The sequence below is a fragment of the Carettochelys insculpta genome, chromosome 27 (assembly GCF_033958435.1).
Source record: "Carettochelys insculpta isolate YL-2023 chromosome 27, ASM3395843v1, whole genome shotgun sequence".
Lineage (NCBI taxonomy): Eukaryota > Metazoa > Chordata > Testudines > Carettochelyidae > Carettochelys > Carettochelys insculpta.
Window position 1 is genome coordinate 1860517 of NC_134163.1, and position 24748 is coordinate 1885264.

Below are 24748 nucleotides of genomic sequence, written 5' to 3' on the forward strand. Positions count from 1 at the left end.
GGATGGGGAGAGAGTTCGTGAGAGAAGCTGGTGAATGGTGCTTGTGTAGAAATGCGCCTCCGCTCAGCGTGGAATGGAATTGACCCTCTGAGGCGAATTTACTGTTGTTCTTTTGGGGGAAAGGCAAAAGCCCCTTTGCGATTTGCCTATACCTACAGCTATGGAAGCAGAGATGTGTTTCCGTAGGTGTATGGGGGGAATACAAGACCATCAATGGGGCAGGAAATGTGAACGGGGTGTTTTTGCGGAGTGTGGCATAAGTAGCAGCATTGGTTGCTGGAGCTCCAGGTCTCTTTCAAATACTGCTGCATTGCTGAGCTGCCCCTCCGGATGCTGTTCTCAGGGAGGATGGGGGGCCACGAGGCTGCCTGCCCTGTGCCACACCCCATTAGCCATTTTCCCCTCCCCTTTGGAGAGTGGAGAGCCAGGATCCCCACCTACCTCGCCCCCTGGCCTGTGGTGGCTTTTGGCCCTACTCAGGGGGAACACTGGCTTTTCATTTTGTTACATCATTGTTTCAGCTTCTTCGCCAACAACAACCCCCACTCCAGCCACCGAACATTTTACCCTGAACTTCTCCATTACAAATCTCGTATATCAGTCAGACCTGGAAAATCCTCAGTCTACCCGGTACAATGCTACAGGGAAAGTTTTGGTCTCTTTGGTAAGTGGGATTGGCTCACAGCCTGCCTTGCAATTTGGGGGTACCTGCTGCTCTCAGTAGTACAACACACTTACGACATCCTCTCTTTGTTAGATCAACCAAGTGGTTGGAAACAGCAGCATCGGCCCAACTCACCTCAGATGCGAAGTGAAGGGTTTTAGGTAAGATCCAGGTCCCAAAATCACCAGATCAGCCAAACGTGGGAAAGTCCCTTTGTTGTGAAGTTGTTCAGAATTGGACAGGTGTCATCAAATCATTTCAAGAGATATTAAATCCAGCACCATGTCCCCTCTTGCAGACCGGGGAGATCTGGGAGCGACACCGTTGTGGATGCCGTCTGCGCCTACAGGCCCAACACCAGTGCTCTGCCGTTCGACAGAGTGAGGGTTTACCATGAAATCAGCAACATGACAAATGGCACCAGCACTCTGGGCCCCTACCGCCTGGACCGGGACAGCCTCTACATCAATGGTAATCGGCTTATTTCGGTACCCGTTCTTGGGAATTATTCGCACAGGTGTAACTAGAGAGACAAGATATATGTTACAGACATCAGAGGTCACAGTTATGAAGCTACTAAAATTTTCCATCCCCGAATAAGAGAGAACACAGAAAGTCAATGCTTTAGAGTTATGGGCTATGTCTTTTTCTGCACCACCTTCCCTTTTCCTTGTCACTGTTTCCTTCCCCTCCCATCTTGTTACCCTCTCATCATTCTCCCTTCTCATTCCAGGTTATAACGCAGCAGCAGCAGCTCTGTCAAGTGAGTAGAGTTCAGAACGATCTTTAGGGAACAGGATGGGGAGAGAGTTCGTGAGAGAAGCTGGTGAATGGTGCTTGTGTAGAAATGCGCCTCCGCTCAGCGTGGAATGGAATTGACCCTCTGAGGCGAATTTACTGTTGTTCTTTTGGGGGAAAGGCAAAAGCCCCTTTGCGATTTGCCTATACCTACAGCTGTGGAAGCAGAGATGTGTTTCCGTAGGTGTATGGGGGGAATACAAGACCATCAATGGGGCAGGAAATGCGAACGGGGTGTTTTTGCGGAGTGTGGCATAAGTAGCAGCATTGGTTGCTGGAGCTCCAGGTCTCTTTCAAATACTGCTGCATTGCTGAGCTGCCCCTCCGGATGCTGTTCTCAGGGAGGATGGGGGGCCACGAGGCTGCCTGCCCTGTGCCACACCCCATTAGCCATTTTCCCCTCCCCTTTGGAGAGTGGAGAGCCAGGATCCCCACCTACCTCGCCCCCTGGCCTGTGGTGGCTTTTGGCCCTACTCAGGGGGAATACTGGCTTTTCATTTTGTTACGTCATTGTTTCAGCTTCTTCGCCAACAACAACCCCCACTCCAGCCACCGAACGTTTTACCTTGAACTTCTCCATTACAAATCTCGTATATCAGTCAGACCTGGAAAATCCTCAGTCTACCCGGTACAATGCTACAGGGAAAGTTTTGGTCTCTTTGGTAAGTGGGATTGGCTCACAGCCTGCCTTGCAATTTGGGGTACCTGCTGCTCTCAGTAGTACAACACACTTACGACATCCTCTCTTTGTTAGATCAACCAAGTGGTTGGAAACAGCAGCATCGGCCCAACTCACCTCAGATGCGAAGTGAAGGGTTTTAGGTAAGATCCAGGTCCCAAAATCACCAGATCAGCCAAGCGTGGGAAAGTCCCTTTGTTGTGAAGTTGTTCAGAATTGGACAGGTGTCATCAAATCATTTCAAGAGATATTAAATCCAGCACCATGTCCCCTCTTGCAGACCGGGGAGATCTGGGAGCGACACCGTTGTGGATGCCGTCTGCGCCTACAGGCCCAACACCAGTGCTCTGCCGTTCGACAGAGTGAGGGTTTACCATGAAATCAGCAACATGACAAATGGCACCAGCACTCTGGGCCCCTACCGCCTGGACCGGGACAGCCTCTACATCAATGGTAATCGGCTTATTTCGGTACCCGTTCTTGGGAATTATTCGCACAGGTGTAACTAGAGAGACAAGATATATGTTACAGACATCAGAGGTCACAGTTATGAAGCTACTAAAATTTTCCATCCCCGAATAAGAGAGAACACAGAAAGTCAATGCTTTAGAGTTATGGGCTATGTCTTTTTCTGCACCACCTTCCCTTTTCCTTGTCACTGTTTCCTTCCCCTCCCGTCTTGTTACCCTCTCATCATTCTCCCTTCTCATTCTAGGTTATAACGCAGCAGCAGCAGCTCTGTCAAGTGAGTAGAGTTCAGAACGATCTTTAGGGAACAGGATGGGGAGAGAGTTCGTGAGAGAAGCTGGTGAATGGTGCTTGTGTAGAAATGCGCCTCCGCTCAGCGTGGAATGGAATTGACCCTTTGAGGCGAATTTACTGTTGTTCTTTTGGGGGAAAGGCAAAAGCCCCTTTGCGATTTGCCTATACCTACAGCTGTGGAAGCAGAGATGTGTTTCCGTAGGTGTATGGGGGGAATACAAGACCATCAATGGGGCAGGAAATGCGAACGGGGTGTTTTTGCGGAGTGTGGCATAAGTAGCAGCATTGGTTGCTGGAGCTCCAGGTCTCTTTCAAATACTGCTGCATTGCTGAGCTGCCCCTCCGGATGCTGTTCTCAGGGAGGATGGGGGGCCACGAGGCTGCCTGCCCTGTGCCACACCCCATTAGCCATTTTCCCCTCCCCTTTGGAGAGTGGAGAGCCAGGATCCCCACCTACCTCGCCCCCTGGCCTGTGGTGGCTTTTGGCCCTACTCAGGGGGAACACTGGCTTTTCATTTTGTTACGTCATTGTTTCAGCTTCTTCGCCAACAACAACCCCCACTCCAGCCACCGAACGTTTTACCTTGAACTTCTCCATTACAAATCTCGTATATCAGTCAGACCTGGAAAATCCTCAGTCTACCCGGTACAATGCTACAGGGAAAGTTTTGGTCTCTTTGGTAAGTGGGATTGGCTCACAGCCTGCCTTGCAATTTGGGGGTACCTGCTGCTCTCAGTAGTACAACACACTTACGACATCCTCTCTTTGTTAGATCAACCAAGTGGTTGGAAACAGCAGCATCGGCCCAACTCACCTCAGATGCGAAGTGAAGGGTTTTAGGTAAGATCCAGGTCCCAAAATCACCAGATCAGCCAAGCGTGGGAAAGTCCCTTTGTTGTGAAGTTGTTCAGAATTGGACAGGTGTCATCAAATCATTTCAAGAGATATTAAATCCAGCACCATGTCCCCTCTTGCAGACCGGGGAGATCTGGGAGCGACACCGTTGTGGATGCCGTCTGCGCCTACAGGCCCAACACCAGTGCTCTGCCGTTCGACAGAGTGAGGGTTTACCATGAAATCAGCAACATGACAAATGGCACCAGCACTCTGGGCCCCTACCGCCTGGACCGGGACAGCCTCTACATCAATGGTAATCGGCTTATTTCGGTACCCGTTCTTGGGAGTTATTCGCACAGGTGTAACTAGAGAGACAAGATATATGTTACAGACATCAGAGGTCACAGTTATGAAGCTACTGAAATTTTCCATCCCCGAATAAGAGAGAACACAGAAAGTCAATGCTTTAGAGTTATGGGCTATGTCTTTTTCTGCACCACCTTCCCTTTTCCTTGTCACTGTTTCCTTCCCCTCCCGTCTTGTTACCCTCTCATCATTCTCCCTTCTCATTCTAGGTTATAACGCAGCAGCAGCAGCTCTGTCAAGTGAGTAGAGTTCAGAACGATCTTTAGGGAACAGGATGGGGAGAGAGTTCGTGAGAGAAGCTGGTGAATGGTGCTTGTGTAGAAATGCGCCTCCGCTCAGCGTGGAATGGAATTGACCCTCTGAGGCGAATTTACTGTTGTTCTTTTGGGGGAAAGGCAAAAGCCCCTTTGCGATTTGCCTATACCTACAGCTGTGGAAGCAGAGATGTGTTTCCGTAGGTGTATGGGGGGAATACAAGACCATCAATGGGGCAGGAAATGTGAACGGGGTGTTTTTGCGGAGTGTGGCATAAGTAGCAGCATTGGTTGCTGGAGCTCCAGGTCTCTTTCAAATACTGCTGCATTGCTGAGCTGCCCCTCCAGATGCTGTTCTCAGGGAGGATGGGGGGCCACGAGGCTGCCTGCCCTGTGCCACACCCCATTAGCCATTTTCCCCTCCCCTTTGGAGAGTGGAGAGCCAGGATCCCCACCTACCTCGCCCCCTGGCCTGTGGTGGCTTTTGGCCCTACTCAGGGGGAACACTGGCTTTTCATTTTGTTACATCATTGTTTTAGCTTCTTCGCCAACAACAACCCCCACTCCAGCCACCGAACATTTTACCCTGAACTTCTCCATTACAAATCTCGTATATCAGTCAGACCTGGAAAATCCTCAGTCTACCCGGTACAATGCTACAGGGAAAGTTTTGGTCTCTTTGGTAAGTGGGATTGGCTCACAGCCTGCCTTGCAATTTGGGGGTACCTGCTGCTCTCAGTAGTACAACACACTTACGACATCCTCTCTTTGTTAGATCAACCAAGTGGTTGGAAACAGCAGCATCGGCCCAACTCACCTCAGATGCGAAGTGAAGGGTTTTAGGTAAGATCCAGGTCCCAAAATCACCAGATCAGCCAAGCGTGGGAAAGTCCCTTTGTTGTGAAGTTGTTCAGAATTGGACAGGTGTCATCAAATCATTTCAAGAGATATTAAATCCAGCACCATGTCCCCTCTTGCAGACCGGGGAGATCTGGGAGCGACACCGTTGTGGATGCCGTCTGCGCCTACAGGCCCAACACCAGTGCTCTGCCGTTCGACAGAGTGAGGATTTACCATGAAATCAGCAACATGACAAATGGCACCAGCACTCTGGGCCCCTACCGCCTGGACCGGGACAGCCTCTACATCAATGGTAATCGGCTTATTTCGGTACCCATTCTTGGGAATTATTTGCACAGGTGTAACTAGAGAGACAAGATATACGTTACAGACATCAGAGGTCACAGTTATGAAGCTACTAAAATTTTCCATTCCCGAATAAGAGAGAACACAGAAAGTCAATGCTTTAGTGTTATGGGCTATGTCTTTTTCTGCACCACCTTCCCTTTTCCTTGTCACTGTTTCCTTCCCCTCCCGTCTTGTTACCCTCTTATCATTTTCCCTTCTCATTCCAGGTTATAACGCAGCAGCAGCAGCTCTGTCAAGTGAGTAGAGTTCAGAACGATCTTTAGGGAACAGGATGGGGAGAGAGTTCGTGAGAGAAGCTGGTGAATGGTGCTTGTGTAGAAATGCGCCTCCGCTCAGCGTGGAATGGAATTGGCCCTTTGAGGCGAATTTACTGTTGTTCTTTTGGGGGAAAGGCAAAAGCCCCTTTGCGATTTGCCTATACCTACAGCTGTGGAAGCAGAGATGTGTTTCCGTAGGTGTATGGGGGGAATACAAGACCATCAATGGGGCAGGAAATGTGAACGGGGTGTTTTTGCGGAGTGTGGCATAAGTAGCAGCATTGGTTGCTGGAGCTCCAGGTCTCTTTCAAATACTGCTGCATTGCTGAGCTGCCCCTCCGCACACTGTTCTGAGGGAGAAAGGGGGGACCCCGAGGCTGACTGTGCCACACCCCCTTAGCCTTTGTTCCCTCCCCTTTGGCAGGTGGAGAGCCAGGATCCCCACCTTCTTCGCCCTTAGTCCTGTGGTAGGTTTTTGCCTCACTCAGGGGGAACATTGACTTTTCATTTTGTTACGTCATTGTTTCAGCATCTGTGCCAACAACAACCCCCACTCCAGCCTCCAAACTTTTTATCCATAATATGCGGGATTCTTGTCTGGGACCCGTAGATTTTGTGTGTCGTGAAATCATCTGAGAGACCCGTGCATTTCTCTTCCATTTTGCACAATTGGAGTTTTAAAGCAATACTTTTCCTTATTTGTTTCAGCTGTGACTCCAGCTGCACAAAGTCCATTGCTAACAGAGAACTTCATACTGAACTTCACTTTAACCAACCTCCAATTCACTACCGATCTGGGGATACCAGGTTCCCCCAAGTTCAATTCTACAGAGAAAATCATGCTTCATTATGTGAGTCTGCCAGACCCATACGCTTCCCTGAGTTAGCCCATTTGATATCTGTCTTGTCTCATTCTCAGCATGACATGTTGATACAATTCCTTTCTTCACTAGATTGGCCCTCTACTCAAAAACAGCATCATTGGCCCTGTCTACACTGGCTGCTTTGTGTTGGCATTTAGGTAAGAGCTCTGGTGTGAAGGTGTTTGTGTTTTCTTGACAGACTTATTTGGGCTAAGACCCCAGCTGCTATAAAGCAGCATAATTCTTTATAACCTCCAGGCTCCCCCAAACTGAGCTCTGCCTATGTATCCTTCAGACTTAATTGTTTCTCCCTTGCCTCTATCAAATTAATGTTCGCATTGCAATTTGCAGGTCAGTCAAAACCACCACCGTAAAACTTCATGATTTCATTTGACTATTGGGTCTGTGAGTTCAAACCCTTAACTATCCAATGCAGCTGCTGGGTCTGTGCGTGAAAACTGATTTTGTCTATTGCTCCCCATGTCAGCCTCTGCCATAACATAAAGAAGGTGGGGAATTTTCTGTCCTTGTCAACTGTCCTAAAGCTCCTATGTGTTTCTATAGGTCTGTGAATAGCCAGGGTGACACTGGGGTTGATGTCATGTGCAGCTACAAAATCAACCTCACAGTCGCCACCTTTGACAGAGAGACTCTTTACCATGAGCTGAGCAACACAACAGAGGGCATCACCAAGCTAGGAGCCTACACCATGGAGAAGAACAGCCTTTACGTGAATGGTAAACACCCAGAGAAAACAGCAGGCATTGCCTGAGGGTCACCTGCAGACTTTAATTCATGCCTTTGTTTCATAAGGGCTCGAGCTTTCTAGTAGCACCAGATGAATGTCCTCTTCTTTCGGTGATTTCTGGTTTATGGCAGTCCACAAGCTTTGGCACAAGAACCAAGCCCATCCACCATGAAGGTGCTGTCATGGAGGTTCTTCATTTGGCCAATAGCTCCATTAAAAAACTCGCAGCTGTGCTCATCTTTATCAAACAAGGGCACTCTTAGATTGCCTTTAGGTATGTGGTTGAGACTTCAGTCAAAAATCACCCTTAACCCTTTCTCAAATTTATTTATGTAGGATTCCACCCCTCAGACCTAACTACTACTACAGAGCCTCCTGCTATGGTGCCTCCAGAGAGTGCAGGGTATCAGCTCAACTTCAGAATAATCAATGCAAACCTTACCAACCCAGACCCCAAGTCATCGTCCTACCAAGCATTACAGAAAGATATCACTGACAAGGTGAGATGCCCCTTTCAGGATCTGCCTCGGCTATTCCATCTTATACTCACACCAACTTCCAGGAGGAGTTTGATTGATTGTAATTGCTGGCATTCAAAATGGTTACAACAAAATTGTCAGGGTTTCACATCTCAGTCCGTTCTATTGCCGCCAGACCCCACACGTGGTCTGTAAATTAAGTCATGAGAAGCTGCAGGATGTCTCATGTTTGGAGGAGTTCCCTACACTCCAGTGCAATCACAAGATTTGATTACCAGGAAGCGACAAGTGTGAGCCAAGGGAGAGTCCATGTCTGTTGGCATATGTACAATAGTGAACAAATTCAGGAGTCAGCACAAACTGATCCCACCACATGTAGGTGTAACCCACGGGTGAGTGTGCTACAGGTCCTCCTCTACACCTGACCCAGAGAATACATGAATCTGTTACACCCCCTCCTAGAGAGAGAGCAACGTAGGCTCTTAGCTCTGCAGGTTGCCCCTTCAACCACCGGCGTGTGAACCAGGCTGGCAGCCAAGAGCTCTTCTTGGGGTGCTGATGGGAAAGGCTGGGATGAAGGGCTGCCATGCTCAACGTCAGTAGGAACATGTTCCGAAGGATGCAAGCTTCAGAAATAAAATCAGTGCCATCTCCAGCCATGTTAGGCTCTTTCTACTGCTCTGCAGCATCAGGAATGAGGTCACCCCCCACTAATGCTAACAGCTAATTCTGTGTTTATTTCAGATGAATGAGCTTTTCAGAAAGAGTGATCTTCAAGGCAGATTCCTGTTTTGCAATGTCACAGGCTTGAGGTGTGTGTCACAATTCAGTTCTGTTTGTTAAACCACACAGAGGCTCATGCCATTGCCTCTGTGCCATGCTCCCTTGTCCCTGGCTGAATTCCTCTCTGTGCCAGCATGTGCCGTGCCTGCTCTGAGTCCCTTACTTCTTTCTCACCAACATGCCCAGGCTTCAATGATCAGGGGTTAAAATCAGTGACAGGCTTGAGGCCATGCAACATGCTGTAGCTGATCTCCGTGTGTCTTTAGGGGTCAGACTCTGCCCCTGAGAGCGAGTCACCGATTCTGGTTATTAAGGGAGAGATGAGCTGGTGATGACCTCTCTGAGAATGTGTCTAGGCTCAGAACAGCTCTGCCAGCTCCTGGAAATGCTGCTAGTGTCAACAGAATGGTCTACCAGCTGCCTGGTTTCTTACTGGGCATTTAATGCCATTAGCACTCTTTGTAGGGAGACTCAGGGACTCAAGGCATGGCTCACAAGGCCCCCAACCCCTCTCACCTCAAGACAGATGAATCGGTGCCAGGGTCATTCAGATCAAACATCATCTTTATTCCACCGAGGCCTGGTGGCCAGTCAGGAAGGAGCTGGGTGGTTCTTACTCCAGTTCCTTCTAGACAAGTGACCACATCAAACCTTTCCCCTCCCCTCCAGCTCACCAGGTACTCAACTGGGATTTTCAAAGGGAGTTGAGCAATGGACTCCCATTGACTTATTTTGGGGTGTGAGCCTCTAACTCCTTTAGGGCCCATTGGAAAATCCCATTGCTTCTTGGCAATCTCAGCAGAGGACGAGGTTGGGACACATCACAGATAAAACACCTCTCTTTTAGCCCCAGAGCTGGCCCCTATTGGTTTAAGAAGGTTGGCATGAGACTTGGTAAGGGCAGTGCATGCCTGGTCTGTAGATACAGAGAGATTTTGTCTCCAGGGCTGAATCCCTCGCTGCCCGAATGTAAAATCTCCACAAACATTTCAAATGACAACATAGCCCCTCCAAAGATGGCCACTGGAGGGCTGATCTGTGTAAGAGTCTTGCCCTCTCTGTCTCCAGGTATGGCTCCATAGTGGTCGATTGTGAATGCTTCTTCACACCAGCGTACAACTTCAGCCAGGAGAGCGTCCAAAGGGCATTTCAGGCTGGAACTAAGAACGCAACTGAACAATGGCTGGAAGGCAACTATCAGCTGCAGGGAACAACAGTGAATGGTATGGAGGCTACAGAGAAGAGCAAGCTGCACAGATCTCACTCTGGTTAAACCAAACCCTCACAGCAGATATGAAAGCCTGTACCCTAAAGGAGAATTCTCACCTTCCTGGTCCAAGCTTGTGAATTCCCAGAGCTCATGAACCAGTTTTTTGGCCCATGGAGTTTGGCTTAATCCAACATGCCGAGACATCGGTGACATGCTCCGTCTTTCCCCGCTACACAAGGGGAGGGGTAATTGAAACCATCTATTGGGATTTCATCAAGTTTGACTGCTTTGAATAAAACCATGATGTACAAAACCCCAAAGCAATGACAGGAAAGTTTTAAACACCTTAGGATGGGGACTTTCAAATCCCCAAATCCCTGTGAAATTCAAATTCCTCTGATGCCTCCGGGCTCGTTCTAGTTTCCCAGCTTTAAAGCAGGACAGCTCTGATGAGACAGCACTTCTGGTCCAATGGGTCTCGGCCTGCAGCTCTTCACTGTATTTTCAACCAGCTTCTTTTCTTTCTTTCTTTTAGTTTTGGAGCCGGTGATTAACCCCGTGACTCAGCGGCCCATCAGTTCCCAGCAAGAAACTTTCAGGCTCAACTTTACCATCACGAACCTTGCCTACCTGTTGGATCTGAAACAACCCAACTCAAGTGTTCATCGGATGCACAAGCAGAAGATTGAAAAAGAGGTAAAGTTCTAAGGGTCTGTCTATACTTACTGGAAGATGGACTCCTTCACAGGCAATCTTTCAGGGTTTGATCTAGTGTGCCTAGTGGGGATGCACTAAATCTAACCAGCAGGGCTCTGCAGTTCGCTCGAGTATGTCTCGTTGTTGTGAGGAATAAGGGAGGTCGACAGGAGAGTTTCTCCCGTCAACCTCCAGCTGTGAGAATGACCAGAAAAATCAGTCTAGGATACGTCAATTCCAACTATGCAATTGTCGTAGCTAGAATTGCGTATCTTAGATTAACATTTCGGTCTAGTGTAGACCTGGCCTAATGGTCTGCAGATGGGTCTGATCCTGGTCCCATGGGAATTTTGCCATAAGTTTCACGAACAGTAAGGACAGATTCCTTTCTCTTATTCCAGTATGACTTAATACGCTCCTGTTGGTGCCCACATTGCAATAATTGGTTTTCCTTTTCCTCCCAGCTTGAAAACATTTTCAGAAGCAGCAGCATCCAGAAGTACTTCACTGGCTGTTCCATTGAAAGCTTCAGGTGTGTCCTTTTGCGTGGGCTATGTGACAGAAGAACTGTTAGCCTTTAAAGGCCAATGGAAAGTTTACTGAAAGTCTGACTTGGGAGCCCTGGATGGGTCACATTATTGGAGGGTAGTGCATGTGCCCTGGCCCATACCTCAGTAAGATGCCTGGATGGGGTTCAGCAGAGGGAAAAGAAAATCACATTTACACTTGCTCAGTTTTGCCTTACCTAGAGTGTTTCCACAAAGGCAAAAAGCACTTCGTGTGTGTGGTGGGAAAGTCTCTTTCACGCTACGCTAATCTCTAGGCAAAAACGGATCAGTTTAGCCACATCCAAAACTCCCAATGAAGGCGCGGTGCAAAAATTTAAGGAAAATTCACCAGCTCAAGTACAAAACCCACACAACCTCTTTCTCCACACTCCCTGATAGTTACTGGGCTGGGGAAGGGGGAGAGAGTTTGACTTGTCCATCCGAAAAGTGATTTGTCCAGGGCGAGTGAAATTTTGCAAGCCTGCAATAGCAGCTCCTTCCTCTTTTTCTAAAAAGTTAGAAACCTGGCCAGTGTGCTAACAAAATATGGCTCTGAGATCTGCAATCATGAGCTGAGTGTGAACACCGCCGTGGCTTACTCTTCACTCTGTTACTGACTTTCAGCCCTGTTTTACACTCCTGATCTATCTCACTCGGTGTATTTCAGCAATTTCTGTTGTGTGTTCCTCCTCCTACATCAGTGGTGTGTGGCTTGCATTTTCCAGGCTCATCCCCGGGAAAACTTACACTGGTATTAATGCCGTCTGCAAATTTACACTGGATAGCACCTCAAAGAGCTTTCAAAGAGAAGAAGTGTATGAAGAGTTTAAACGTCTAACCAATGGAGTCACTCAGCTAGGGAACAGCTACTCTCTAGACAAGGACAGCTTGCTTGTGAATGGTGAGTGGCACGGCAGAGCCATGAAATCCGAGCACATTGCTGGGACCAAGGTTCCACGGGAGTTTTTGAATCCACTTTCTCTCTGTTTCCCTTGCCTTCACAAGGTCCTCTTTTCTTTCCAGACTATTCTCCTCTCAACACAACGACGGGAGAATCCCGTAGATCTGGTAAGTGTTTCTGAGAAGCCATTCACATTGAAGGCTCCAGAAAAAGATGTCAAGCCCCAGAAAGTTAGTACAGACATGGGTTTGGATTGATGTACTCATGGCTTCAGGGTCAGGAGTGTAGGGAACTGGCTCCCAGCACTCAAGAAGGGGCAGTTAAAGTCATGGATGAGTATCAGGTACAGATGCCCTGGGGAAAGAACAACTCAGAAGATTGCTCCAGACACCATATGGCCATGTCAGTATTTGCAAAAACCACATGCAGAAGTGTGGTGAGCCCAGCCATGACACACCCATGACAAACTTGGTGCAATGTTTCTGGGAAACCTTTGCATTATGCACCCAACACTACAGCCTACCCACTGACTAGACGCCCTGGGGAGAAGCTGCACATGATTCCATTGCACCACCAGGCTTCTCCTCCAACCTGGAGAGTCAAAGTCTGAGGCCAGAGGGGACCATCAGGCCATCTAGTCTGACTTTCGTACATCCCGGCCCACCAGCCCCATCCAGCTACCCTGCACCATGCCTGACTGCCAGAATTTGACCCAAGTGTTACAGCCCTCAGGAGCCTCACCTGTCATGTGTCGCAGGGAGAGCTGAGCAAGGACTGACGTGTACCATCAGACCTGATCAGTGGCTAACAGAGAAGTTGGTCATCCATGAATCTTTCCATCCTGCTGCTGCTGCCGCCCAGTTAGTGCCGGTTGTCGTGGTGTTGTAGTGATGTGGACATTTTCACACTAGAAACTCCAGACCCCCCTGCTCTCCTTCACGCAGGCCAGTGCCCATCTGTCCCATAATTCTGGCACTTATGGAGACCAAAGCCTGAAAACACATGGGGAGCATTTTCCCTTTCCACATACTCCAACCCCACCCTTAAACTTCAGAGCAAAAGGACTGAATGGAGAGCTTTGTAATTTATGTCTTTGTGCTTTCAGAGCTCCCTTTCTGGGCGATAATCCTCATCTGCCTCTCGGCGTTGCTCAGCTTCATCATCCTCTTCCTCTTGTGTTTCTTGGTAAGTGGCCCCTTTACTGCCCTGCCTCCTCAGATTCTCAGCTACCCTCGGGGCCCAGTGGCTGGGGCCAAGCCAGAGAACCAGGAAATTCTGGCTGCTTTAGACACATCAAATGTAAATCCTACCAATGAAGTAGAAAGTTAGGAGCAAATGGAGAACACCAGTGGGATGGATGCATACAGGAAAACAATAAGACAAATCTTCCCTGATTGACTGAGGTGACTTCCAAGGCACTGGAGGAATTTGTCTGTTCCATTGAATAAGTTATTACTAGAGCCCTACCAAATTCACAGGCCATGAAATCTTGTCTCTTCCCATGAAATCTGCCCTTGTGTGTCCTTTTACCCTGCATAACACAGAGTTCACAGGAGAGACAAACCTCTCCCAACTTAGAGGTCCTGACCCAAAGGAGAATTGAAGAGGGGCTCATAACAAGGCTATTTTAGGAGGGGTCATTGACGTCCTAAGTTCCACGCTGCCCTCATAGGGGGAGCTGCCAGCCAGCACCTGCCTTTCTTCAGTGCCTGGCTCTGGAGGCAGCACCTCTGCCAGCAGCTCCCTCTACAGGAAGCTTGCAACCCACCCACGGCTCCTTTTCGGCTCAGGGCCCCTCCAGTTACAGTGCGGTGATATTTCAGAGTTAAATAGCTCAGATCAAAACATCCGTGCGATTGACAAAAGGAACAAAAGTGAGTTTAGTGGAGTTCCAGCTATCAAGGAAGGAGGCTGAAAAGCTGAAGAAGCGAGATGGCGAAATCCAGGAAAGTGAAGGTGAGGTCAAGCCCAAAGAAGATCAGTGGCTTTTTGTCCTTGTTCTTTGTAAATATTCCCGCCCCCATGCCTCCAAATCTCTGCTTGGTGGGTGTGCAGCTGAGTGCAGAAGATTCGGTATCTTTAAAAAAAAAGTATAACCAGCTTCCAGAATCATACTGACTGCTTCCCATTCAAACGTCTGAGCAACAAGGGTCAGACTCCAGCCGCACCTCTGCTGCTTGGGGTGTGGGAAGGTGGATCCCCTTCCAGTCTCTTAGCAGGGTGGCTGCTGGGGGCCTGAGGGTAGGGAGGAAAGTGTCTCCTTTTTAGGCTACATTTACATGGCGCCCAAATTCAAAATAAGATACGCAATTTGCACTGATCAAATTGCATATCTTTTTTTGACTTTATTTCTAAACAGGTTATTTCAGCATTTGGTGCTGTCTAAACAGTGCCAAATGTTGAAATAATGCACTATTTCAAAGCATCCCCTACTTCTCCTGCAATGAGGACTACAGCGATGCTGAAATAGCAGGCCCATTATTTCCAAAACTATTTTGAAAAAATGGGTTAATTTTGCAGACACGGAGTAGCTATTTCGGGATGCCAAAGTATCCCAGAATAGGTCTGCCAGATGGACAGCCTTAGAATCCTCCATTCACAGGGATCTCACAACACAAGCTGCATAGCCTGCTTTCCAGAGAGGCCAGCAAGGGCTGCCAAGAGAAAACTGGTTCATTGTACGCAGAGGTGCAAGAAGGCAAGGGCTGGCCATTCTGAAGAGGGAACTTTGGAAAAGAGAGAGACTTCATGGGATGAAAGCGAATGCTCTGTTGTGTAGTAGTGTTGTGGCCTTGGGCCTCTCTGCCACTGAGTTACATCTGTAAAATGGGGATAATATCTACCAGCCTGGAAAGCACTTTTAGGCCCTTAGAGGAAAGCTGATACAGAGGCTCACATTTCCCTCATTAACAGTGCTTTCTTCCCACCAGATCGCCTTTTGTCTGAGAAGAAAGGCAGGCATGTACCAGGTCCAACAGAGTGTCTATGGGGTTTATTTCCCACACCCAGATGTGAGCAAAACGCACTGATGTACTGGAGAGATGGACTCAGATGCACCCAGAAGTGCCTCTTCTCCCAGACCCATTCATCCACCAAAAAAGAAAAAATGTTTACAGCTGCTCAAAAGAATATTCTGTTGCTCTTGTAGTAAATTATGGTTAGCCTGGATACATCTTTTCTTTTGGCCTTGATACAGGAAAACTTTTCACTTATCTCAGCAATTATTTTGTACTGTGGGAAACTGCCAGCAATGCAGATGTGTTGGGAAAAGATATTTATTTTTTTATGCACTGTGGGGTTTTGAGCAAATATTATACGTCTAAAAAAGGGAGCAGAAAATGGAGTGACTGCTGAATCAACGCAGCCTATATGCTACTCAGTGTTATATAGTGTTTCTGAAGGGGGAAATTAAAATTATGTTAATTAGTGGTGTTTTAGGTACTGACTATTCTAAATGAACAAAACCAAGACAAAAGCACTTTAATTCTACTTTTTTCCTGCTTTATAATTTAAAAAAAATTACATATGTAGCTGTTTTAAACAAATGAGCAACATAATTTCTTATTTTAAATGACACCAGATTTTTTGTTCATTCAATATGCATTATTAAACACAACTCCATGAATCGAAGAGATAGCTGTCTCCTGTCACTCAGCATACTGCAACACAGACTGCTATTCAGAAATAAAGCATCTGGAATCATTCCAATGAGGCTGGGAGGGTTTTTCGCACTCAGCATCTAAAACTGCTTCTTTGCTTTTGGCTGGTGGTGAAGTTGCTGAGAACCCTTTGGGGTCGAAGTTTGGCCTTAAAGACCCCTTGCAGGAAATTCAATCAGTTCTCCTTTTGCCTAGTGCCAGGGCCATAAACGGGAGGGCGGCAAAGGGGGTATCTCAGAGATTCAAAGTGGCCCAGGGCTCCCAGCCACTGTACCTGCCATAATGGCCCCACCCCTTCTGCTCGAGGCCCTGCCCCGCCTCGGAGTTTGGAGGTATCCTCCACACCTTGCCCAGCAGCCAGGCAAATCTGCGGCCCCCTCTCACCCCTTACTAATGCACACATCTCATACATTTCAGATCAACAGGGAGCTGACCACTGTATCATATTATCTGACCCAGTCCCTCTTTACTTGTAACTTGAGACCCCGATTCTCCATTGCCCTATGTGGAGCGCAGCCATTCACAGCAGTGCAATGTGAGTGAGCCCGAGAAGGTAGTGAAGACCAGGACTTTAAGAGCTTTCAAAAAAGAGCGAGATAAAGTCCTGGAGGCTGGATCCATCCATGGGTGTTATCCAGGCTGGGCAGTGAGGGTGTCCCCAGCAGAACGATCACTTACACGAGTTTCTGTTCTGTTCACCCGCTCTGGGGCACCCGGCATTGGCCTCTGTCGGCAGAGAGGACACTGGGCTAGGTGGACCTTTGGGCTGACCCAGTCTGGCTGTTCTTATGTTCTGTGGCACCTTAAAGACTAACAAGTTTATTTGGGCATGAGCTTTCATGGGCAGAACCCCACTTTGTCAGAGGCATGGAGGGGAAATTACAGAGGCAGGCATAAAAGCACTAGTAATAGTTGTATTCTACGATTACTAGAGTATACTTGTGCAATCTTCAGTTCACCTCCTCTGGGGCACCAGGCATTGGCTACTGTCGGCAGACAGGATACTGGGCTAGATGGACCTTTGGTCTGACCCAGTGTGGCCGTTCTTATGTTAATCTCGGGCTGCTGTAGGGAACAGATGCAACACACAACTGCCGGTTGTTTTCTATTCTTAGGGCTGGAACAGCCAGCTTGTGCTTTCTTAGGGGTTAAGGTGGATCCTAGTGGTTACGATGGATGAAAGGCTGCATATGAGTAGGCAGCATGCTCTTGTAGCCAAGAAGGCTAACAGCATACTACAGTGTATTGGGAAGAGCATTTCGAGCAGATCTAGAGTAGTTGTTCCCCTCTATTCAGCAGTAGTGAGGCCACATCTGGAATATTGTGTCCAGTTTTGGGCTCCACAGTATAAAAAGGATGTAGATGTGCTGCAGCAGGTTCAGCAGAGGGCAACAAAAATGATTAAGAGGTTGGAGCACAAGACCTCTGAGGAGAGGCTGAGGGATTTAGGTTTATTTAGTTTACAGGAGAGAAGACTGGGGCAGGGGATGATTTAATAGCAGCCTTCAACTTCCTGAAGAGGAGCTCTAAAGAGGAGGGTGAGAAACTGTTCTCAGTGGTGCCAGATGGCAGAACAAGGAGCAATGGTCTGAAGTTACAGAAGGAGAGGAGCAGGCTGGATATTAGGAAAAACTACTTCCTCAGGAGGGTGGTGAAGCACTGGAATGAGTTGCCTAGAGAGGTGGTGGATTCTCCATTCCTAGAGGTATTTAAGTCCTGGCTTGACAAGGTCCTGGCTGGGATGACTCAGTCAGGGTTGATCCTGCTAGAAACAGGGGGCTGAACTAGATGAGCTCCTGAGGTCCCTTCTAGCCCTGTGATTCTGTGATTCTAAGAGTCTCATCCCATCGCCTTGCACTGGCCTGTGCTGAGCCTATGGGAGCTGACTGGAGCACCCACATGCCTTTCTGGCTCATATCAGAGGGGCAGCCGTCTTAGTCTCTATCTGCAAACCAACGAGAAGTCCTGTGGCACCTCAAATACTACCAGATTTTTTTGGAGCATAAGCTTTCGTGGGCAAAGACCTGCTTTGTCAGATGCATGCTCCAAAACAATCTGTTAGTCTATAAGGTGCCACAGGACTTTTTGTTCTTTCTGGCTCAGTAACCAACAGAAAACAGCCATTAAAGTGCTTCAGATTCCAGGGGAGGTTTATCACCTAAGAGACACTGACTGAGAGGGGATGTTCTTAGTGGCAGGGATTGCCTTTTTGCTCTGCGTACAGCACCAAGTGCCATGGGGTGGGTGCTGGTCTGTGCCCGTCACCCACACACCTAGGTGTGTTTCACTCTCCCATACATTGGCACCCAGACCACCTACGGGAAGAAAGGAGTCTCCTCTGCAGCCTTAGCCAAGAGTCTGTGGCCTTTATCTCACGCTGTAGAGGCTCCTGCCCTAAACTCCAGAGGTCCCAGGCTTGAGTCTGCCTGTGGGCAGTCACGTGACTAGGACCCCAAAGTGCTCTCACATGACAAATGAATAATATATTACAGGAGGGTAGAAATCACAACAGGCTTTCCAGGATCCTTGTAGGGAGCTACAGAGCCAACAGCTGTCGGGCTTGGCCACGCAATGCCTCTCACCTGTGGGTTAGGTATCAAGTACAGCATCAAAGTGCTGGGGGACCTCTGCTCCAGCCAACCCCATGTGCTGAGGCGGGATTTTAAAATGACTCTTAAAACAAGCCTCAGGTTGACCTGCCCCCGGCTCAGCTTGCGTCAGGTAGGGAGAGGGGACTAGGAAGGGATTTAGTTAATGATAAAACGAGCAGGCAGATTACGATGGTGGACTTTATCCACCAATAAGGGATTCCCTTGATTTGTGCTTGGTGACTGTCTGGGGAGATCACAGAGAGGCTCTCTGAGTAACATCAGTGGGAGGCAGTTAAGAAGTTGGACTCACCTATCCAACAAAGGCTGGAGCCAGGGGCCCATCTTACCACACAGCGACATCAGAAAGGCCATCGGATGGTAACAGCTCTCAGTCGCCACTAGCTTAGTCCAGATTCCAACCAGCTACGTAAGCGGGCGCAGCCCTTTGGGCACATATTTGCTGAGCCGTAAAGGGTTGTCTTCTGTCAATGACCTTTCCTCTGATAGGCTCAGAAAGCCACCAGGGTGGAGTGCGGCCCGACAGTGTCGGTCCACTCAGCGCAGCTCTGCTTTGGCCATGGCACTTTGGTGATGAAGTGCACTGAGGCGAGCCAGAGGGCAGGGCAGTATCGTTAGCAAGCCAAGCTGGGGACAGAGTGGGCCATTGCTACTCTTTACCTCAGACCAATCACAGCTTTCAGCACCACAAAAGGGCTAGACACACGGTAGCTGGGCATGACAGTGAACTTCAATTTCAGAGCGAGGCAACGCTCAGAGTGACTGACTGAGCCTAGCAATTTGTAACGGGAAAGCACATAAACCACTGCTGGCTATCCCTACCCGCCAACCCTGCGGCTGCCTGATCGAGCTCTTCCGGACGGGGAACGTCTGCTAGGACAGCCATGCAGCACTTGTCCTACGGGGGCCCCACTCTTGGTTTCCTCAGAGGCAATTCTGTAATAACCAGGGTTTACAATGATAATGGCAGGTTGAACCTCTCTCCTCTGGCACTCTTGCAGGAGGTCAATATTGTCTAGCAGCATCACCAACACTTCCACGGTTCACCAGGCTCTTAGGAGACATTTAGGAGTAAATTACAACTAAGGAGCAGCAGAGAACACCGAGAGCCAGGGCTGGTGGTGGCTGGAAACAACATTGATGGGACCACAGGAAACTTGGCAACACCCATTATAAGTGGTCGTCCAGCTAATTAAAATCAGAGCGGGTTGTGGGGGGTTGCTGGATGAGAGAGTGCTGGACTGGAGACGTTCAGCCTCTACAATGTCAGTCCCTTTTCTAATGAGCCAGCAATGTGTGGTGTGCAAGGCCTGGTCAGCCACTCCTCAGTAGCACAGCAGCTGAAACAGCTCCATCTGCCAGGGCTACTTAGAGGCATCTCCATTCACAGGTCAGTGGCGTGACAGGGCTGGTGACTCAGAAAGTGATGGTTCAGGGGGGCATTTCTGAGTCATTCCTGGGCCAGTGACCTCCTAGGGCAGGGCACTTCTGAAAGGGCATCTAAAATCGAACCCTGAGCATTCCTGGGTATGAAATCTTGCCTGAGGAATAAACCTCACCCTCTTTGTTCTCGTCAAATTCCAGTTGGGGTCATTACCTCTCGGTTCTCTAAATTCCCCTTGTGAAGTTTTAATTGGTTGCACTTCTTCATTCCTCATTTGCTGGTGCCCGCGTGAGCCCCACAACAAGGGCCGTGTTCATTTCAGGGCAAGTCTGGGATCCTGGGGGATGACACATGCAGATACTGGCCCTTGGGTCCATCACTGCTCACTCTGGGGAGCACCTTATTCCCCAAGCAGTCCCATTCAAATTGCTGGGGCTTCTTGCATGGTAAGGCACTGGGTGAGGAGCATGGCAAAATCAGACCATTATTTCAGAGAGGTCACCATATGAGTTCGAATCTGCAAAAACAATGAGGAGTCTTGCAGCACCTTGAAGACAAAGGGGATGTCTACACAGCAGCCTTATTTTGAAAAAACACAGCTACACACAAAGGTTGTGTCTACACTTGCATTCCTCTTCCAAAAGAGGCCTGCAAATGATGGAAATCAAAAATGCAACTGAGGGGCAAATTTACATATGTGGTGCCTCATTTGCATATCCTTCTTTCAAAAGAAGAAAAGCGGTGTAGATGCAACTTTTTCAAAGATAGAGGTTACTTTCGAAAGAGCTGCGTCTACACCGCTTTTCTTCTTCCAAAACAAGCTCTTTTGAAAGAATATGCAAATGAGGCACAAGATATGTAAATATGCACCACATTTGCATTTTCGATTTCCTTCATTTGCATGACTCCTTCAAAAGAGGAATGCAAGTGTAGCCACAGCCAAAATGCATTTTGAACTAGCACTTAGCTATTTTGAAATACAGCGTCTGCAATATAGCGCTTATTCTGAAACACAGGCATTGAATGTACTACAGCTGATTCGGAAATAGGCTCTTGTCTACACAGCCTCTACTTCAAAATAGACGCTATTCCTCGTGCAATGAGGTTTACCTAGTTCAAAGTAAACCAACTGCTGTTTTGAATTTATTTCAAAATAGTGTGTGCCTAGGAAAGGTATTTTGAAATAACTTTGCTGTGTCCACCAACCCTAACAGGTATGTGTGGGCATAAAAAACATGCCTTCATATCCATGAAGTGGCAGTCACAGAGGTAACCGGTTACATATCAAAAGAAGGGAGTTGCACAGAGGCCAATTCAGGCAGGATGGATATGGCTTTCTCCCAGCAGTGGAACAGGAGGCTAGAATACCAAGTGAAGGAGAATTACCTTTGTGGTGAGATACCTGTTCTAAGTCCTTCTTCGGGCCTAACATAAGTGTGTTTAAACAGGCAAATGAACTGCAGCTCTGCTATTTCCCTTTGTAGTCTGGTGTTGAAGATGTTTTACAGAAGGCTGGCTGCTTTTAAATCCATTCTTGAGTGTCCCTGGAAGTTAAAGTGTTTCACTTTTTATGGTCCTAAGGACGAGAGGAGGGAGAAAGAAGAGTTTGAGGGTGGGGGAGAGGGAAGGGGAACTTCAGGAGTGGTCATTGGGAAGGAATGGGTGACACGGCATGAGGGCTTTGGGGGAAGGGGCAGCATGTGGGCAAGGTCTTGGGAAAGAAGGAGTGGGTCAGGGTCAGGGTCAGGGTCAGGGCCTTGGAGAGGACGGGCTGGCAGGGTGAGGGGGCATGGTTCAAGCACCTGTGACGCCCACACTTTTAGGAAGCTTCTGGCTCTGTTAGCTGAACCCTCTGCTCTACTGCAAACAGAAGCATTAGCGCCAGTGCTATACAACGGCCTTGCATCTTTTCATCCCGGCTCACGTTTTCACTTGGCAGCTCAAACCTCCTTAGCAGCCTTGGCACCAAATGAGCAGATGACAGCATCTTGGCTTCCGTTCAGCTCCTGGGCCTGGTTTCTAAAGGCGGATCAGAACAGTTCAGGCAGTGGATTATAAACTTGCTTATTTAATCCCTTACAGACAACACCCAGCCTGGTGTCTGTTCAAAAGCTTGGTGTTTTTACAGCCACTTGCGAAAGGGCCTGGCAGTGGTGCATGAAGCATGAAAAGATCTTTTGGGTGTCTCCGGGGAGACAGGTTACAGGGGCATCAATAGAATTGAAAGTACTCCCAGGCTCGGAAATTGAGGCTCTACCAAAATCCCATGGGGCAAAACAGAGTTAGCCTCACCAAAGCAGCAGGCTGTGGAACAGCTCGTCTGTGGTCTGACCCCTGTTACAGGGATATGCTCAGAGCAGCACTACACAGGGGCCCTGGCCCAGGGCTGGACTAGGACACTGGAGTTCTGAGCTGAGTTCTACTCGTGGCTCTGGCCTTAGATGTAGGGCGACCAGATCTCTCTATCCCAAATACAGGACAGGGAGGTATGGAAAGGGAGGGTTGGCTCCTCCCTACTCTACCAAGAGGAAGCAGTGGCCGTGGGCGCTCCCAGCCCCAGAGCCCTGAGAAAGTGGCAGCCGTGGGCACTCCCGCTCCCACCCTCACCCCCCCGAGGGCCTAAATACGGGACAATTTGTCCCTTTTAAAAAATAACTCGAGATGCCTTTTTGGCATCCCAAATATGGGAGCTCCCTGCCTAATACAGGACAGACAGTCATCCCACATAGGTGAGCCCTTTGTTTCCCTTCCTCTGCCTTGTCTTTTAGCTCTTTCAGGGAGGGACTGACAGCAAGTGTATGTACAGCACCACACACCCCAGGGCCCCAGTCTTGAGCTATTTACACACAGAACTGCAGATAGCCAAGACTCCCATGAACCGCAGTGAGCAGCACTGCTGTGAAGAGCACATGATGCTGGAGAGGCTCTCAGATGGTCATTTGAGGGCTTGTACAGTGTCTGTGGTTCAGTATGTCTGGCCTAGGGAGTGTGGAGGCCTGACACACACAGACCAGGGGGTGGGGAGGTCTGACATGTACGGACCGGGCAGTGGGGAGGTCTGACACATATGGACCAGAGGGAAGGGAGGTCTGACATGTACGGACCAGGGGGTGGGGAGGTCTGACACGTATGGACCAGGGGGCCGGGAGGTCTGACACACACAGACCAGGGGTAGTGAGGTCTGACACATATGGACCAGGGGGTGGGGAGGTCTGACACGTATGGACCAGAGGGAAGGGAGGTCTGACATGTACAGACCAGGGGGTGGGGAGGTCTGACACGTATGGACCAGGGGGCCGGGAGGTCTGACACACACAGACCAGGGGTAGTGAGGTCTGACACATATGGACCAGGGGGTGGGGAGGTCTGACACGTATGGACCAGAGGGAAGGGAGGTCTGACATGTACGGACCAGGGGGTGGGGAGGTCTGACACGTATGGACCAGGGGGCCGGGAGGTCTGACACACACAGACCAGGGGGCCGGAAGGTCTGACACACACAGACCAGGGGTAGTGAGGTCTGACACGTATGGACCAGGGGGTGGGGAGGTCTGACACATATGGACCAGAGGGAAGGGAGGTCTGACATGTACGGACCAGGGGGTGGGGAGGTCTGACACGTACAGACCAGGGGGTGGGGAGGTCTGACACGTATGGACCAGGGGGCTGGGAGGTCTGACACACACAGACCAGGGGTAGGGAGGTCTGACACGTACGGCCGGGAGGCCGGGGATGTTTCTATTTCTCTGCCAAACATTTTGGACTTTTCTTCCTGACAACGCAGCAAGGGGCACAGGCTGAAAATCAAACGAATCCAGGCCTCTGAGCAGCCGCTTGACTGGCACGAGCCCTGTAGCAAGAGCTGTGTTCAAATGCTGGCGTGTCAGTCTCCAGGCCTGGTGTTGCCGGTGTTTCAGGGCCGAGAGAGCGAAACAGGAACCTGCAGCCTGGGCTCTGGCCTGGTGACTGACACGCCAGCATCTGAACACAGCTCTCGCCCCAGCACCCTTGGTCCGTCATGTCTTTCCTACTGCAGCTGGGCGCCGGGCTTGGAGCCATTCCCTTGGCGGGCTGCCTGCTCCAAACCCGCCTCCCTTTGCTGGGCTTTTCCTCCTCTGCAGCGTGCCGCTCCGGCCGACCTTGCAGAGTTGGAAGAGCAAGTCAGGAAACCACCCATCTGGGGTGGCCTGGGTCAGACAGTGCTGCTGTGAGTGCAGGGCAGGGCAGGGCCCCCCCAAGGCAGGGTGGGGCCCTTGGCAACCTGCCCCCAGTGCCCCAGGGATGGGACCCTAGAACCCCCCCTCCCCATGCCACAAGTCCTGCCTCCCCCTCGTTCTTCCCTCACCCTTCCCCCTTACTGCCACCCAACCACCCAGGCCAGGGATACCTTGGGCAGCGTGCGGTGCCTGCAGGCTGCACAGCAGAAGAGGTCACTTCCCCTGCCCCCACATTAGGGTGATGGTATTTCCCTGTGCCAAATACGGGACACCCTGCCGGGGGAAGGTGGGGGGCAGCTGCAGCCGCCTGGCAAGGGCAGCCTTGGAGAAAGAAACGCATTTCCCAGCGCCAGCCTGACCGGTTTGGCAGGTGGCTCAGAGTCCGACCTCCATGAACACAGTCAGGGCCCCAAGGCAGTTTCCTTTCCTTGGCTGCTGCGGTGAAGGCAGTGATGTTAACGGGGCATTTCTGGGGCAGCACCGAGGTGCCCCAGGCGTATGTCTTCTCCCGGGCGTGCCTCGTTCACTGACGGGCCACGCAGGGCCCAGTGTGCGCAGAAGCCAAAGGCCAGAGAGCTAGGCCCTCTGGGTCAGAGGGGTCTGGCAAGGGGATGCTTTCTTTTCCCTGCCCTTGTCACCCCCTCAGGGCCCTTTTTGCAGCCACTGCTGTTACCACAGCCCATCAGATGGGGCATCCAGCCACGGGAGCTGAGGAAGTGTGCACAGCTGGGTGGTTTGGTCAGGTTTCTTCTTGCCCAGAGGAAGAACGAACAGCCTGGTAACCCCCCAGTACAGCTCCGTGGGGGTCGGAGTGCCCACCTCCC

At 49.7% G+C, this 24748-nt stretch overlaps 1 protein-coding gene across 1 annotated transcript in view; it reads left to right on the forward strand.

Annotated features, from left to right (window-relative positions):
• Window positions 1-18941, forward strand: part of MUC16 (mucin 16, cell surface associated) — a 33273-nt gene extending 14332 nt beyond the window's left edge. Inside the window, exons 23-50 of the mRNA XM_074977921.1 lie at window positions 522-664; window positions 758-825; window positions 963-1135; window positions 1398-1427; window positions 1982-2124; window positions 2217-2284; window positions 2422-2594; window positions 2857-2886; window positions 3441-3583; window positions 3677-3744; window positions 3882-4054; window positions 4317-4346; window positions 4901-5043; window positions 5137-5204; window positions 5342-5514; window positions 5777-5806; window positions 6536-6678; window positions 6781-6848; window positions 7255-7427; window positions 7775-7938; window positions 8662-8729; window positions 9769-9923; window positions 10446-10606; window positions 11071-11138; window positions 11880-12055; window positions 12178-12222; window positions 13161-13240; window positions 18813-18941. Coding sequence (XP_074834022.1) covers window positions 522-664; window positions 758-825; window positions 963-1135; window positions 1398-1427; window positions 1982-2124; window positions 2217-2284; window positions 2422-2594; window positions 2857-2886; window positions 3441-3583; window positions 3677-3744; window positions 3882-4054; window positions 4317-4346; window positions 4901-5043; window positions 5137-5204; window positions 5342-5514; window positions 5777-5806; window positions 6536-6678; window positions 6781-6848; window positions 7255-7427; window positions 7775-7938; window positions 8662-8729; window positions 9769-9923; window positions 10446-10606; window positions 11071-11138; window positions 11880-12055; window positions 12178-12222; window positions 13161-13240; window positions 18813-18941 — 3086 coding nt within the window. The remainder of the gene's footprint in view (window positions 1-521; window positions 665-757; window positions 826-962; window positions 1136-1397; window positions 1428-1981; window positions 2125-2216; window positions 2285-2421; window positions 2595-2856; window positions 2887-3440; window positions 3584-3676; window positions 3745-3881; window positions 4055-4316; window positions 4347-4900; window positions 5044-5136; window positions 5205-5341; window positions 5515-5776; window positions 5807-6535; window positions 6679-6780; window positions 6849-7254; window positions 7428-7774; window positions 7939-8661; window positions 8730-9768; window positions 9924-10445; window positions 10607-11070; window positions 11139-11879; window positions 12056-12177; window positions 12223-13160; window positions 13241-18812) is intronic.
• The last annotated feature ends 5807 nt before the right edge of the window (window positions 18942-24748 follow it).